Genomic DNA, 16,953 nt, shown 5'->3' on the forward strand with positions numbered 1-16,953 from the left:
CAGGAAGTAGATCTCTGGTATCTACCCCTTATGCCAGGGATCTCAAACTTGTGCCATGGAGGGCCAAGAGGCTGCATTTTTTATTTCCAACCAAAAACTCCACCAGCTGAATCCACTGATCACCTCACCTTCAAGCAGAGAGCAGGGACTAATCAGTAAAATCAGCTGGTGGAGTTTTTGGCACGACTTTGAGATCCCTGCCTTAGGCAGACCGGGGAGGGGCCTCTGTGCAGGCACAATAGTGTGAAAGAAATCTTCAAAACTGCACATGTGCATCAGAAAAAAAAAAAATCGCGATGGACGTTAGAGGGCGGAGCCTATCCGACATAACTGGACTTTCTAGAAAGTTCCAGGATTGAGTGAGTTGGTGTTAGTCGAGTCGCATCAAGCACAAACCCATGCGCATTATCTGTTAAACATTATGTTTTTGGTTTAACCCTTACTAAAGAAAAAAAGGCTTTTAAAGACTGTTTTACCAAGAAATCCTTTTTGTAGAAAGCATCGCATCAACGAGGGAACTAGTTTCTAGAAAAATCAGGATTAACTGAGACAGTGTTGGTCACATGAAGTGGATTCAAACCAAATTGAAACCATAGGATGAAAATAATCCTGCTCTCTGTCTGAACACACCTGTAGAGACACCTTCCCTCAATTGAATACCTCCTTTACAACCGTTCTTCCTGAGTCTCTCGCTGTCCTCCCCCGTCCTCCTCCTCCTCTTCCTCCTCCTCCTGTGAGCGTGTTGCTGCCCGGCTGCACCGAGAACGACGCCAAAGATTGACCGTGTAGCTCACAAACATTAGACGGGGTGCAGCCGTGTGTCAGCGTGTGAATGTGTGAGATCATCCTGACATTTCCCGACATGTCAAACCCCCCTGAGTGTCAACGTGTGGTTCTTCGGGATGTCATCGTGAAGTCGTGTGACTGGAGCAGTGGGTGACACCTTATGAATTTGTGCTTTCTTTGGGGGGTGGGGAAGCATAAAAATGACATTTCGTGGTTAACTTGTTGCTTAATTTGGTCTTTTGTAGATTATTTTTGTGTGTTCAATATAAAATTAAACAAAACAGGTGGTTTTCATGATGTGTTTGAGGACTTTTATTCACCCTTCCTTCTCGTCTCATTAACGGGTCCGCCAAGGAGGTTATGTTTTTGGGAGTGAGTTTGTTTTTTAGCAACATAACTCAAAAAGTAACAAACCGATCTTGATGAAATTGTCAGGAAATGTTCCAAATGGGATAAGGAAGCTGTGATTAAATTTTGGAGGTGATCTGGATCACCGTCTGGATCCAGGATATTTTTAAAGTATTCTTTATCATTGTGAGATAGGGCCGTTTCACCATATGTGTATTTAACTCCACAATAAATGATCGGATTACTTTGCAAAACAATACAAGACAAGGTCACCATAATTTCTGACAGATGTAAAAGTACAATCCAGATCCTGGAAATATTCTGGATACTAAGCTCCAGAATATGAAATATGTACTGGATCATCATAATTTTCAACACTGTCAGGAGACAAATTATCGTACAAACCTGCAACAAACACCAAATTGTAGCAGACAGTCTGCTGAAAGGAAGTATAACATTAAAGTAGGACTTAAGTGTTTTGCTCTCTGAGTGCTAGTTACTATTACTAGAGGAGCTCCAAAAGAAAGCATGATCTATAACCAAAAGGTAGAAATTGTCGACTCCTACAAATATCTCGTCACTGTTTGATTCACAACTTATGTTCGACTTTAACACTGAGCTGACTGCCAAAGGAGGCCAACAAAGAATTCATATGATGCTGAAACTAAATTCTTTTAATGTCTGTGACAAAATTTTGCTTAATTTTCACCATTCTTTTATCAAGAGCCTTTTAACATTCTCTTTTCTGCTGGTATAATGTGCCCAAAAGGAAAACCAATTGCTACTTGTGGGATAAACAAAGTTGTCTGAAACTGAAATACAATGTGGGGAAAAGCGTCAGATACATAAGTAATGATAAGAACAATCATGTTGACATGTCTTTAACAAAGAGCTGATGCTGAAGTAAATTCATTAGCAACAAATATCACACAGCTGCCTGTGTGTGTCTGTGTAACCTGCAGTCAGAAAGGATCTCATGTAGCGTCTTCGGATCAAACCAACTCCAGGGAGAGGGGTGGATGCTTTTCGAAGTTTGAATTTAAGGCACAAGTAGCCGACTTCTTTTGACTTAAAAAATATTTAAGACGACAGGAGCAGACTTGAAAATAAGGGGGTAATTGGGAGAGATTACAAATCGAGAGACAGGGTTAAAAAAAAACATGGGAATCCCTCCTAAATCAGGAGGGTTAGTAGGTCTATCCAACCTGGCTTTGCGAGTCCGGAGGGATCTGTGGGGTTAAAACTTGTGTTTTCAGGGTGAAAGTAAACAGACACCATTTTAAAGTCATAGATGTAAAAGGTAAAAACATACATGTGAAAATTTTGTCCCAGAAAAAACCTGCTTGAAAATGAATTCTTTTGCAAAAATTAAAGGTTTTTCAAAAAAAGTAATGCAACAATTACTTTCTCTTACTAACTAATTACATCTATGAAGGAGCAATCCAGTTGCTAATTCAATTACTTTTCAGGAAAAGTATCGAGTAAGTAATTTGCCCAACACTGACCATATATTGCTAACCGTTTAGTCAGGCGATTAAAAAAAATTAATCAAATTAATTACAGGATTTGTAATTAATTAATCTAATTAATCACATTTTAATCTCATATCTGCTTAAGGTCCCAAAATAAATAATTTGAATTCCAGGACATTAAAATTACATTAAAAGACAGTAAAAAACATTTAAAAATAAGGTGGGAATATATACAACACATTTTTAGGTACCCTGATGCATAAGGAACAAATGAAAAAAGTTTTATGGTTCTATCTTTACAAAATCTACACAGTCCTGCACCTAAGATAAGCTGATTTGATTTTTAGGATGTTTTTTGCTTCTGTTCACATTTTTACTCGATGTAGACTCAATTTTCACTGCAATATGAACTTCTATACTTCTATGAGGTCAGGAGAACCAGGGCTAAAGGCTTAAAACTGTGAGGAACTATGTACAAAACACTTTTTTTCAAGTCTTGGATCAAAGAAAAGTGAAGTATTCTCAGTTTAACATGCTCTGAACACACAAACTGTTGCTCATTGGTGCAGAGCAGCCCCAAGCTGAAACATGACACCAGGAAGATGGAAGGAAATTTTCAAAGAATTCTTTAGATTTAAATACAGGACATATATCGATCATTCAGGGCTTGTTTAATGCAGTAGAGAGTATAAAATAACCTGTTTTTTACAGAATTGAGCTAGAGCAAACGGTTGATTTTCTGTAGATTTTCAAAGAGGATGAGTGAATAAACAAGATGTGGACGGCAGTCTCCTTAACAGTGCTCTCTCTTCCCCCGGTTCAAAGCATGTTGCTCAGTGTGATACATTCAGGGACCGTCGGAAATTTGAAAATCTGACGAGAACACCACTTTTTTCATGTAGGACAAACGGTTTGTAAATGCCAGATATCTGAAAATAAATGCGTCTTTCAACGCCGCGATCCAGATTAATCTGCGTTAAATTTTATGATGGGTTAATTTGCGGTGTAATTAATTAATCTTATTAACATGTTAAAATGACAGCCCTAGTTTTTTTTGCCTAATTTCTGACTGAAACGTTAAAAGTTTTGTGATTTTTTCGCACACATATAGCCCTTCTCTGGTCCCCCCCAAAACAAACCAAAACAGCATCACAGCTACAATGAATATGCTTTATTTTCCTTTTACAAAAACAAACAAAACAAAAAAAGTACTGTCTAGAAATACAGGTATAGAGGAAATAATACCATGGGAGTATTTGCAGTTGAACGCCTGGTTGTCAACAGCCAGCTGGATAATAACAATAAAATAAAAATGAGTTAACTACGTGTGGATGATAAAGCTTCCAACCAAATGAAATCCTGTGCGCTGCATCATTTCCCACAATAACCTCCTCACTAAGAGTTAACCTGTTTGAGTCAGTATTCCAGTCTGATTATTATGAGCACAGAGGTACACGGCGGATATGATATGAAGCACGGCAAAACATACAAAAGATTAAGTGCTGAACATCTCCTCGGTGCTCCTGTTTCGTCTCATCAGGGTTTGAATTTTTCACATCAGGACTGAAATCCTTCTTCTGTTTTCATTTAGTGTCTAAGGCACTAAGACAAACTGTTCACATGTGAGGAGGAGGGCAGAGAATACCACCTTCCTGGGCTGCGTTTGCAGAAAAGACCAAATAAAAGTCTGATAAGTGGGTTTGAGAGCTCGTGAAGGAGCGCTTTCACTGTCGTCGTGCTAAAAAATGTCAACTTATCCAGTCATTTCCCACGTTCATTCACTACTTCTGTTTTCACAACATTTCAGTTACAGTGGTTTTCCAAAACAACAACTTTTTTAAACTTTCAACATCTGGACAAACAAAATATCCAAACTTTTTTCTCTTATTTTTGGAGCTGATGTGGAAGAAAATTAGTGTAAAAAAAATCCCCAAATGAATAAAAACTGATGCAGCAGTAGAAGAGGTAGTACTGTGATTATTCCTCCCTTGTTGAACCAAGCCACTACATTTCCCACAATGCAACTGTAAACACTCTAGAAAACCACATTCTGGATCACATCCGCTTGTCAGTTTGTTCTTCTTTGTGGCAGGAAAGATATAAAAACATCAGAAACAAGCAGAGGAAACTTAACGAATGGTTAAAAATTAAAATCAAATCAGAATTTTGTTTCATGATTCCTTTTTTTTTAAAGAATAAAAGCCATCAGTTAAGAGAAAAGTGAATATTTGTTTGATCTAGATGTTAAGAAAACCTGATTTATTTTTTGTTTTGTAACTGAAATGTGAGAAAAAGACAAACACTGAGATGTAACACTGATTATTCTCCAGGTAAATTCTTGCTCTGTTGGTTTCCAGTTAAACTCATTCGACTTCCTGTGCAGTATTTCTTCCAGCATGTTTGCACCACTCCCAGATCTCAGAAAATAAAGTTTTCAGATAGTGGTCGACTAAAAACGACAAAGTTAAAACCCAGCTTCACTAACCGTTGAGATGAAGCAACAGAGAAACTAAAAACTTTCTTTTCTTCACAGTAAAACTTTCCAGTCAGAGTCCGTGTTCCCTTCCCGGTGATGGAGATCCCGTCGTGCTGAACGTGAGCAGCCTGTGAGGTTGTGCGAAGGCGACAGTGAGCTTCGTTTTTGGGTTTCTCCTCCATCAGAGGAGCTTCAGTCTGATCACGATCAGGGGAGGAAGTGTGTGTCGGGTGTATGAGACGGCTTTTACACAACTAGTGAGCATGAACACTGACACTGAGAGCAGAGTGAAGCTTGGTGGTCCTGCGTTTCCACTACAGAGTGGATTCACGTGGGTTATATCAAAGATGTGTGACACCTCACAGCCTCCTACTTCACACACACAGGTTCATATGTAGAAAAAGCACTTTGCACCTATCTCAAGAAGCAGATAACTGATGGGAGGGGGTGTTGACGATGAGATGCATGGCTGAGAGATGAGCCATGGTAGCAGCTTGTTGGAGGAGAGCACAGGAAGGCGTCGTTGGCCTCTGGGACTCTCAGGACCGGAGCTTCGTGTTCAGAGGAGGGCGCTGGAAGTTTCCCTGATAGAGCTGATAGAAACGGGCTGAGGCGCGCTGCCAGGCGCTCTCAGCTCACTGCTCCAGGTTTCTGTGCAGTCAGTGGATTGAAATGAAAACGATGACGCTAAGGAGGGAGAGGTGAGGCGCAGGTCAGGGGGGGAGGAGGAAGGTGAGGAATGAGAGGGTCTCTGTTTTACTCGGCGTTGGCAGTCTGCGTCTCGTTGAAGTCGCCTGAGCGGCTGTCGGCGTCGTCGTCCGACATGTCCACGGAGGCACCGTCCAAGTTGAGGTTGCGGCGGCCTGAACGGCTGGAGGAGAAGCTGCTGACGGGACCGCCGCGCCTGATCAGGACAGAAACACAGATTAGGAAGTGATTCTGGCCAAACCTCTGACATATTTCATCAAACCTGAGAGTAAAGTAAAGTTAAATAAAAGTTTCCTCTCAGATGCTGAAAAGCTGTTATTACATTATTATTAACATTGTTATTAATCCTTCATGGTGCACATGGTTATGCCACTTCGAAAAAAATGTTTTGAGTGTTTTTTAGATCAAACAAACATGATATAAAGACTTTTTTTTCTTAAATATTTTTTTAAAGATATTTTTGCATGTTTCCTTGAGGCAACATTGTACCATAATGATCAGTGATAAAAAAAAGTTATTTATTTCTATTTCAACACATTTTTCCAAAAACACATGGATAATACTTGATGGCCTCAACAGTTTACAGTGCATAAAAATTACTTTTTTTAAAAAAGATTTCATGTCTGAAATTTGCCCGGAGGCAACACTGTATCATTGAGAAAAGCCCCATTGAAATGAATGAGTCAAGGAGTCTGAACATGTTTTAGCCAACTTTACATGAACTATTAAATGAAAGACGTCACTTCTGTGGGTTTCAGGAGACAGACTTTTCATTGTGGGAAAATGTGTGGAGGATAGAAGCCTGTGCTCTGTAAAGAAAGCTCACAAAGTTCACTGTCATAGACCAGAGCCAACAGTGGAAGTCTGAGCCTTACGAAAACTAACATCAAAATTATCTAGCTGAAAAATTTAAAGGTCCAAAAATTCGATGACCAGTTTGTTTTTGAACAGTTTTGTGTACCCAAAGACAGTAACCAAAATGTTTTCATGGTCAATCCATAATGGTCCAGTGTTGCCTCAGGGCAACATTTGCAGTTTTACATGTTTCCCTCTATTAGTTAAGAAATCAAGTAAATTTAGCAACTGGAGATTCAGCTTTATGTGTCTATCAATATGAACATTTTTTTTCTAGACTAAGAGAGACCCCATGGATGGTTTAGAGGAGAGTATTGGCTGAGTTGGTTCTTGCAAGAAAGTCTGCAAAAAAGGGATTCTGTGCGACCTCCAGAGGGTCACATGACAAATTCAGACACTGTTATTGGTTCCTGAATGTCTTTTCTCTTTTTAAAAGTATTTCCATACAACTGGGATGAATTGTGTGAGTTAAAAAGGCCAAAAATGGGTATGTACCACAGAGGGTTAAATATTAGCGCTGTCAGGCAATTAAGAAAATGATCTAATTAATTACAGGATTTGTAATTAATTAATCTAATTAATCGCATTTTAATCTAAAATCTGCTTAAGGTCCCAAAATAAAGAATTTGAATTCTAGGACATTAAAAAACTGTAGTGCATGACTGAGCAAATAAATACGCGAAAAAGAGAAGATTTGTAAATCCACAATTTTTTTCTACTGAGAGCAGAGCGCTCTTTGGATGAGAGCTCAGCATGGATATGAGGAGAAGATGTGAGATGACAGAAGCATAGGGAGACGCTGCAAGTCAGAAAAGTTCAGGCAGCTCACGCTTAGACTGAGGATGAGTCGTGGTAGTTCAGAGAGAAAGAGCGGCGCCATCGTGAGAAAAGATGATGGAGATCATAGAGAGGATCAAAAGATGGAGCGCCCGTTTGGTCTGTTTTTTGGATCAAAAACAGGAAGAGAGACATAAAAGAAGTGGGTCCACTCTTCTTAGATAGTTTTTGTGTTTACATAGTCAGAGAAAATAATATTATTTGGGTCTTGAAAGATAGTTCAAGATGCTCAGAGCAGCCCCGAGCTGAAACATGACACCAGGAAGATGGAAGGCAATTTTCAAAGAATTCTTTAGATTTAAATACAGGACAAATATCGACCATTCAGGGCTTGTTTAATGCAGTAAAAAGTGTAGAATTATCTGTTTTTTACAGAATTGAGCTAAAGCAAACGGTTGATTTTCTGCAGATTTTCAAAAAGGACGTGTGAATGAATGAGATGTGGACGGCAGTCTCACAAAAATCACTTTCTCTTCCCCCTGTATAAAGCATGTTGCTGACCTCATGTGTGATACCTTCAGGGACCGTCAGAAATTTGAGAATCTGACAAGAATACCACTTTATTTATTTTTTTCCACAGGTTTTGAATAGGACAAACGGTTTGTAAATGCCAGACATTTGAAAATAAGTGCGTCTTTGAACGCCCCGCGGGTTTGGGATCCAGATTAATCCACATTAATTTGCGGAGTAATTAATTAATCTAATTAATGTGTTAAAAAATGAAAGCCCTATTAAGTATATTATAAAATGTTAAATAATATAAATATTAAAATATTATCATTTACTTAAAATTATTAATATTACTATTATTGCTAAAAAAGGGGAAACATTCAGCTTTGAAACTGAAACTTTAGGCAGATCACTCTTTTTCAGAGGGCCACTGACATTTATAAACCCTGTAAATATATAAATACTCTGTTAAGTAATTTCTGTAAAAATCAGTCTCTCATGAAGGCTCAAACATCCTTGTACCTCATCACAGACTGACGAAATTCGTTAACTACCTTCGAACCTCACCTGTCCCTCAGGTGTCTGTTTATACCTGATGATCAGTGGTCAGTTTTCTGCAGTGTTACGTGCTGCATAAACATCTGCAAACTCTGCTTCTGACCAAGGGAAATGTTCTCCAATAGGGGGCGATATGGAAAAAATATGTCAGAATGTTTTTATGGCAGGATCAGGATCTAGATTTTATCAGGACTATTTTTCATGTTCACACTTTTTTGACCTGTAAACAACATTTTTAGCCCCAAACATTTCAGATCCTAGTCTTAAATCTAAAGATGTTACGATAGACTTAAGTTTCATTTGTGATCATGACAGAAAATGTAAATGTTCACATTATTCAGAGCATGATTTATTTCAGTGACTAATAATAAAAACACTTTAGGATTAAAGCTGAGGACCTCTGCTGTTGTGATACTTGTGTTGTTTTTATCTGAAAACACACTCCCTCCCCTCACACACCTCAGGCGGTTCTTTAGAGAGTTGACCTCCCGAGAGAGGCCTTCGCTGGCCTCGGTGGCGTCGTCTAGCTCCCTCTGCAGCTTCCTGCGGTTGGCGTTGGCCCTGGTGGCGTCCTCCTCTGCCTCCTCCAGCTGGCGCTTCAGCTGCTTCATGCGAGCATTGGCCTTCTCCATCTGACAGGAGGACGGACACATGGGGAAGCAGATGGAGACGGGGAGAGGTTGTGGGTGGTTGGCTGGGGAATCAATCGGAATGAATCTCTTAATGTTTTATCACTTTACTCAGAAAAAGTCCAACCTGCTCCTTGTACTGGTCGGCGTGACGATGCTCGTCCTCCACCTGCATCATCACCTCCTTCAGCTTCTTTTCCGTGCGGCGGACGATTTTGTTGGCGCCTGCTCTCTCCCTGAGGGTGGAAAACACGACTCGTTAGCGCCTGTGTTTTTGTTTTGCTGAACTTTGAGAACAGAAAAGTGAAAACTCTTTGCTCACTTTGCTTCCTGCTCCAGCTGCTCCTCCAGCTGCAGGATCTTTGCCTCCAGGGCGCTGATGGACGCCTTAAACTTGGACTTGACAGCTCCCTCCAGCTCCGCCAGCTTGGCTTTCAGATCCTGTGTTTATAAATTCCAGTTGTTAGCATCATTAGCATCTCATTCAGTCTCTTCATACCAAACCTGCTGCTCAAACATTTCCCTGAAGAAGCTAAAGTAAAACCTCTGGATGTTTCTGACTCTGTCAGAGGCTAACCAGCTTCTTTTACTTGTTGATCCACCCCCTGCGTTTACATTAGCACATCATCATCGATGCTAATAAATTCAGCGATGTATACAAGACCTTGTTCTGCCGCTCCATCTGTTGCCGAGCGTTCTCACTTTTCTGAGCGGTGCCTCGCTCTGCAGCCAGCTCAGCGTTCAGGCCGTCGACCTGAAAGAGGAGAAGGTGAAAGAGAGACGGAGAGGACGGTGAACTTTTTGATACTTTATGTTGTTGACTTCGTGTCAGAGGATCAGGATGTTTGCAGCATCAGTTCACATGTATCAGTCTTTTTCTTTAAGTGTTATTTTTGTTTTCTTTGCTCATGTTCTTGCATGAAAAGAAAGAAGCACTTCAGCGTTTTGAAACCAAAATCTTTGACACTTCTACTTCAGGTGTGGCCTTAACTACCATCATGTCTCATCAATCAGGGTTCCTACAGCTTAAGCAAAGTTAAATTTAAGACTATTTAAGACTTTTTTTAAGACGTTTGAAATCAAATTTAAGACCAAGTCGATAACGAACCACAATTGAAACAAACAAAACAAAATAAAAACACCACATGATTTACCTGCGTGAGAGGCCATTTTGACCCAATGTTTATCTTAAATAAAATATCACTTTTTGTTTTCTTTTTAACCCCATTTTTACAGCTTTATGCCTATTTTGCCCCCCATTCATCGTTTTTTGACCACTGTCAGAAACTTTTTTGGAATTTTTACATGTTTTTTTTACATTAAATTTTCAATTTAATTTCCAATTTTGCTGCCATAATCAGTTTTCCTAAGCCACTTTTGGATTTTTTTGCCAGTTTTTCACCTTTTCTTTCCCTCTCCAGGCACTGCAGTTAAAACCAAGACATGCGTCTGCTCTGAAAGATCCTGGTGCAGACACATCACTGATTTGTTAGTTCTGCTTTTGTGATTACACGATGTTGCCATGACAATAAATCAGTGAATTCTTTTTAAAAAATGTATACATTTTGCAAAATATTTTTTTAGTTCAATCTAACATAAATCTTATTAATGTGATTAGATTTTTAAGACTTTTAAAATTGAATTTAAGACATTTTAATGCCAATTAAGGCCTTATTTTTAGAATTATGAATTCAATGCCTTTTAAGACTTTTCAAGGATCCGTGGGAACCCTGCAGCTTAAGTCCTGACTGGGACAGGATTTAAAGCCCTTTTTCCTACTTACAGAGGTCTAATCTATCTTAAAGAGCTCATATTACCCCGTCTAACGGTTTTAGGGTGAAACGCAAAAGTTTTGTTGCATTTCAGCCTAGCGTTCGTATGGAAACGGCATTTCAGCTGACCTAAAACGCAAACTTTTGAAAACGGCCTCCAGGGTGGGATTTTTCTGAAACGCTGCCGTGACCGTTGCCGTGTAAACAGTAAGCCGCCAGGAGCGCAAACAGCAGGACAACAGCACTGTTGTAGTGATCGTAGCGGACAACTGTGTTGTGCTTGTGCTGCTCAATCTGCTGACTGTCTTTCAACAAAATGAGCATCTGTTGCTCCACTTCTGCTCTTAGTATTCCCCAATACACCAGATGACTGTCCCAACTCTACTTCGGTGGAGATCTACCAAAAGCTGCTTCTGGACAAGACAGTTATAGCACCACCTACAGGCCTGGCATGCTTACTACAGTGTTTTTAGTCCCTAGGTGTTCCCGTGTAAACACTGATTTTTTTCACTGCGTTCTAGCATTTTCAGATGAAACATCGTTTAACGGGGCCTAGATCACTGAGCTCCCAGCATGCAGCCTGCTCGTTGCACCTCAAGTCTCTACAACTATTACTGGAGGTCAAGCCTCTGGTTATCAGACCCCTCTACTGGTCTGGATCCAGGAGGCAGACTCTACTCTTTACTTATAGGAGCAGACTTCAAACTTTCCTTTTTGATAGAGCTCATAGTTAGAGCTGGATCAGTGATTCTGATATAGGTTTAAACTGACACACTAAGCTCCTGTTTCCCTCTCTCCTCTACGTTTGTCTTTAACTTAAAGTCTTAATGTCTTATGAAGACATGCACTGGTCGATTTCCTTAATTTTGGGGGATTGGGGATTGGTGATCAGGGATTGGTGATTGGCCCATCCTTGTATATGAAACTGATCTTTTAAACCTCCAGGAAGGTCTGACAGCCAGCCTTTGTTGCTTTTTGCTCTGAGACCTAAAACTGAGGACACTTTATTGTTTTTTTAAGTTGAAACATTAAGATTTTATTGTTTCACAGGTATTGTTCAATGATTTTCAATAAAATAAGACTGGAACATTGAATGTTTATGCTGTCAGTTATAAGAATTAAAAAATAAAAATTGTTATCGGCCCAAACCGGTATCGGCAGGTCAGGGTTTTAAAAGATCGGTGATCGGCCAGAAAAGTGTGACTGGTGCACTCCTAGTCTCATGAAAGTTACAGACCTGTTTGCATGTCCGGCCAGCTACTGGTACTATCGGTGAAGAAAAAAATCAATTAGCATGAGATGGGTTAACGGGCCAAGAGAGCGTTAAATTTAATGGGAGTATACGTCAACATTACAGGCGCTAACAGCAGGATTACAGCACATTACGCGATTTGTTACTTTTTGAGACGACATATGCAATGACAGTGGACAATCCTTTGGAAAGGTGGTGATGTGGAGACATACTGCAACTTTAGATTTAGGAGACATAACATTTTTTCAGTGAACAGATGAGACAAGAGACAAATGAAGTCCTAAACAGGCGTGGCTCGCTGCCGTCAGTTTTAAAAGTTTGATTCACTCTTTGCTTTTATACGTCTGGGTCCTTCAAAGATGTGTGCGATCAAATGTTGGACTTCATAAACTGCTTAAAGAGTTATTCATCAAGGCTCTGGGGCATTGCTCCAATGCATTTACTCCGTCCAAACTTTCTCTTTCTCTTTGTTTACCTGATTAACTCACTGGTAACAGCTGCTTGTGTATTCTTGTAACAAAATCTCAATGTCCTTCAGCTAAAAAATGGTTTTCTTGATCTTCTCTCAGTCACAACGTTACCACTCGCCAGATTTATTGCTAGTTATAGGTGGTTAACATACGCAGTTTGAGTTTGTTTGAATTAATCTGCACCTGCGTCTCTTTCACAGTGTAATTAGTTAACTGGCCGATTAGCTGCAGTCGTGCATGAGGCCAACGCTGCAGTCAAACGGGCCGTTCCATAACAGGACGTTAGGACTAATGGTCTCAAACTGGTCTCGGCAGATGTGGGTCTAACATGAGTCTGGTTCTGCTTGAGGTTTCTGTCTGTTAGAGGGAAGTTTTTCCTTATCAGAGATCAGACTCCTCATCTTGTCTTAAGGTCAGGTCTGATTGGTTGTTTACCTGCATGGTGGTCTTCCTGAAGCGGTCGTTGAGCAGCTCCATGTTGCCCTGCTCCTCCTCCAGCTCCTCCTCCAGCTGAGAGATGCGAGCCTCCAGCCTCCTCTTCTCCTCCAGCAGCGATGATCTGTGAGACACAAAAACACAACCTGAATCAAATCTCTCTTACCCTTCATATTTATTTTATACAGACTCTGATTTTAATGGGATTCTCTATCTTTAACATCAACCTTCATTTTAACTTTAGTCTGGAAACAAAAAGACGACGGCAGCTCAAACATTAATGTGAACACTGGATACTGACTTTCCAGAAGCACTGTTGGAGATCTCATCAGCCAGCTCGTCTCGTTCCTGCTCAGCATGTCGACGGGCCCGCTCTGACGCCGCATGGTCCTACACACACAGACACATGTAAAGATCAGTAAGGCAACAGTTGATCATTGTTTTACTTGATAACAAAGTGATTTAAGTCCAGACCTCCTGTAGCTGCAGGATCTCAGCCTCCAGGCTCTTCAGTTTCTTCTCATTCTCCTTTGACTGGGAAAAGATCTCGTCCCTGGAGGCTCTGGCCTCCTCCAGCTCCCTCTGGTAGTCCTTCATCTGAGCCTGCAGAGCACGAAAACATCAAGGGTCAAGTCAAACGCTGACGCAGCAGAAGACGAGCTCAGGCCAGAGGATGTCAAACCGTGAGGTCGGCAGCAGTAGAAACAGAGAGTGATTTTAGTGTGACGCGCTTTGTGACGTGATCGGCAGCTGCGGCTACATGTGACTCGAGGAGTGTTTTCTACTGAGAGAAATCTGAAGACATGACGCAGATAGTTGATATCAAGTCAACATTAATAATCTAATGTGGAAATGTTTAAATATCCTCTTGGAAAAAAACTTGCTGTAACAACAGAGGTAAAAGCTGTTTTTTGTAAAATCCAGAGATTTTTGTCGCTACATCCATGAGGAGAATGTGAACAAGACGAGCTAACAGCGAATTCTGCAGATGTTCATGTTTCTAGCAGACATGCACCAAATGATCAGTGCTGATTTCCTTCATTTTGGAACAGCAGTGATTGGCCCATCCTTACATATGAAACTGATCTTATAAACCTCCAGGAAGGTCTGACAGCCAGCCGTTGTTGCTTTTTTCTCTGAGACTTAAAAACTCAGGACACCGTATTGTTTTTTTAAGTTAAAAAATTAAGATTTTATTGTTTTACAGGTATTGTTCATTGATTTTCTATAAAATAAGATTGGAACATTGAAGGTATATGCTGTCAAAATAAAAATCGGTATCAGCAGGGCAGGCTTTTAAAGATCGGTGATCAGAAAATTGTGATCAGTGCACCCCTAGTGTTAAGGAGGATCTCTAGCACCATGTCTCACACTTTATGTCCTGTTTACTAACTTAAGTGAGGGGTGTTAAAACTTTTTATTAACTTTTAAAACTTTTTGATTTCATAACAAAAAATAACTGAGGACCAGCAGCTCTCCCTGACATTTAAAAACCCTAAAGGAAACACATGAGTGATTGTTCGTTAACTATTTGTGTCATTAATTGTGCTCAAACTAAATCAAATCAAATCAAACCTCACCTGTCCCTCAGGTGTCAGTTGATACCAGATGATAATTGGTCAGTTTTCTGCAGTGTTATGCGTGTGTAAAGATCAGCTAACTCTGCTTCTGACCAAGATAAAATTTCTCCACTAGGGGGCGATGTGGGGAAATATGTCAGGATGTTTTTATGGCAGGATCAGGATCTGGATTTTACCAGGATTTTGTTTTTCATATTCAGACTATTTTGACCTGAAAACAACATTTCTAGCTCCAAATATTTCTGATCCTGCATTCTACACCATTTCATAACTTCAATCTTGTCTTATGTCCAAAAGACTTCTTTGAACTCTCACATTTTCAGCTTCAGCTTTGTACAAGTAGCCTATGCACAGTCTAAATGTAATTTAGTGAGATATTACTAGATATACTTTGGTTTTGTTTGTGGCCTTGACAGAAAATGTAAATGTACACCTCATTAAGAATGTGATTAATTTCAGTGGAATAATGAAAACATTGTGAGATTAAAGCTGGGGGCTTTATGAAAATGAACCTCAGGCCAAATTTGGAAGTAAGACAACAAGACAACGACTAATGAAGAGTTTAGAACATTATTTCACTGACAGATTTTCTCATTTCAGTCAAAGCTTCTTTAAAACATGTATTTCTCACCATTTTTCTGAGAAGAGACTGAGCGTAAATGTTAAAAATTGAGAAGAACAAGAGAGCAAATAAAACTCAGACATGGAGCAAACACAGTTTCTGTGTTTGTTTGTTTGTGTACCTGTAGTTTCCGGAGCTGTTTGATGGCTTCGTCTCTGCCTTTGTTTGCAGCTTCGATCTGCCCCTCCACCTCGTTCAGATCCATCTCCAGCTTCTTCTTGGCAGCCACAGCCAGAGTCCTCTGCTTCCTCTCGTCCTCCAGCTCTGCCTCCATCTCTCGTACCTGCAGGTGTGAAACAGCACGACACAAGGTGTGTTTTTGAGTGGAGTCCCTGAGTAAACGTGTGTTGGTTTTTTAAGGATGTGTTGTGTGTACCTGTTTGACCAGCGCCCTCTTCTTCTCCTCTCCCTGCTCGTCTCTGGCCTGCAGGTCTCGGTCAAACTGGGCCTTCATGGCCTGCATGTTGACCTCCAGACGCAGCTTGGCGTCCTCTGTGGCCTGCAGCTCGTCCTCCAGCTCCTCCAGCTGAGTCCTCATCTCCTCCACCTGCTGCTCCAGAGTTCGCTTTGACTTCTCCAGCTCATGGACCTGAACCAGAACCAAAACATCAGCAGACAGTTAGCGTGAGTCTGATCAAGTAGTGGAGTATTTGAGGGTTTTCGAACAGCTCTCAGGTCACTCACATTCTTCCCCACGTCGTCCTTGGAGCTCATCAGGTCTTCCATCTCAGCGCGGAGCTGCTTGTTGAACCTCTCCAGTTCCTCCTTGGCCTCCAGAGCCTCCTCCAGCGCCCGGGCCATAGACAGAGCTTTGGTCTCCTTCTCTCTGGCCTCAGCCTCGGCTTTGTCCCGCTCCTCAGCGTATCGAGCTGAGATGTTCTTTTCTTCAGCCAGCAGCTGATGGAGACAAACAAACCGTTTCAATCACACGGACAAACATCTGATCACCAGCGATCACGTCTAACACCGCCTGCTCTACCTGATCAAACTTCTTCTGCTTCTTCTCCAGGTTGGAGACGATCTGCCTCTGGTGGTCCAGGTCCACCATCAGGTCATCCAGCTCCTGCTGCAGCCGGTTCTTGGTCTTCTCCATCTTGTCCATGGCCATGGTCTTCTCCTCCAGACGCTGGCTGGTCAGCTCCATGTCCTTCTGGAGTTTTCTCTTCACCTCCTCCAGGCTCTCCATGGCTCCCACGTCCTCCTCCAGCTTCTTCTTGGTCTCAAAGAGCTGCAGAGAGGGGAAACAGTAAATAAAAACAGTAATCATCTTATCGCTAATAGTTCAAGTCTGGTGGTGTCATAGTGAAACCCAGCAGGAGAGTTGTGGAAGAAAGTGAAACAAACAGAAACTTTTTTATCTTTATTTTGGTTTAGCTTCACAGATTTCTATCGATAAGGTGGTGGAAATGTAACAGACTGTTGTTAAACAATCAGTTTAAAATCCTAATGAGTGGATTTAGTGGGTCCTTTCTGTCTTAAACTCAGTGTAATGTAAAAATTTTGATTTTATTCATTTTATTTATTTTATGCTATTATGGCCCCTTTTCATCAACCATCTTTAAGCTCTTAAACCATTTGTTACCAGAACCTGATCTGATCCCCCTTGTTTGTTTTATTTATTCACTTGTACATTCATTCATCTTTTTATTTATTGATACAATTAGTGATTATTTCTTTAATTTATTTAAGGATGGGCGAGTACT

At 40.7% G+C, this 16,953-nt stretch overlaps 1 protein-coding gene across 5 annotated transcripts in view; it reads right to left on the reverse strand.

Moving 5' to 3' along the window:
* Positions 1–3,772: 3,772 nt before the first annotated feature.
* LOC141810607 (myosin-10-like) overlaps positions 3,773–16,953 on the reverse strand; it is an 86,654-nt gene continuing 73,473 nt past the window's right edge. For 3 of the 5 annotated variants that reach the window (XM_074698348.1, XM_074698331.1, XM_074698340.1), the window contains 12 exons: positions 16,230–16,478; positions 15,935–16,147; positions 15,627–15,839; positions 15,372–15,533; positions 13,523–13,651; positions 13,350–13,438; positions 13,049–13,172; positions 9,784–9,873; positions 9,442–9,560; positions 9,247–9,355; positions 8,950–9,122; positions 3,774–5,986 (listed from right to left, as the gene is read on the reverse strand). In XM_074698348.1, the coding sequence (XP_074554449.1) occupies positions 5,839–5,986; positions 8,950–9,122; positions 9,247–9,355; positions 9,442–9,560; positions 9,784–9,873; positions 13,049–13,172; positions 13,350–13,438; positions 13,523–13,651; positions 15,372–15,533; positions 15,627–15,839; positions 15,935–16,147; positions 16,230–16,478 (1,818 nt within the window). In that variant the 3' untranslated portion in view covers positions 3,774–5,838. Of the gene's footprint in view, positions 5,987–8,949; positions 9,123–9,246; positions 9,356–9,441; positions 9,561–9,783; positions 9,874–13,048; positions 13,173–13,349; positions 13,439–13,522; positions 13,652–15,371; positions 15,534–15,626; positions 15,840–15,934; positions 16,148–16,229; positions 16,479–16,953 lie in introns of all 5 variants that reach the window. The other 2 variants (XM_074698323.1, XM_074698314.1) reach the window with 1 other exon arrangement.

This window comes from Halichoeres trimaculatus, unplaced genomic scaffold, assembly GCF_033239565.1.
Source record: "Halichoeres trimaculatus isolate MK-OKI-2021-1 unplaced genomic scaffold, fHalTri1.1 fHalTri1_scaffold_2, whole genome shotgun sequence".
NCBI classification, from domain to species: domain Eukaryota; kingdom Metazoa; phylum Chordata; class Actinopteri; order Labriformes; family Labridae; genus Halichoeres; species Halichoeres trimaculatus.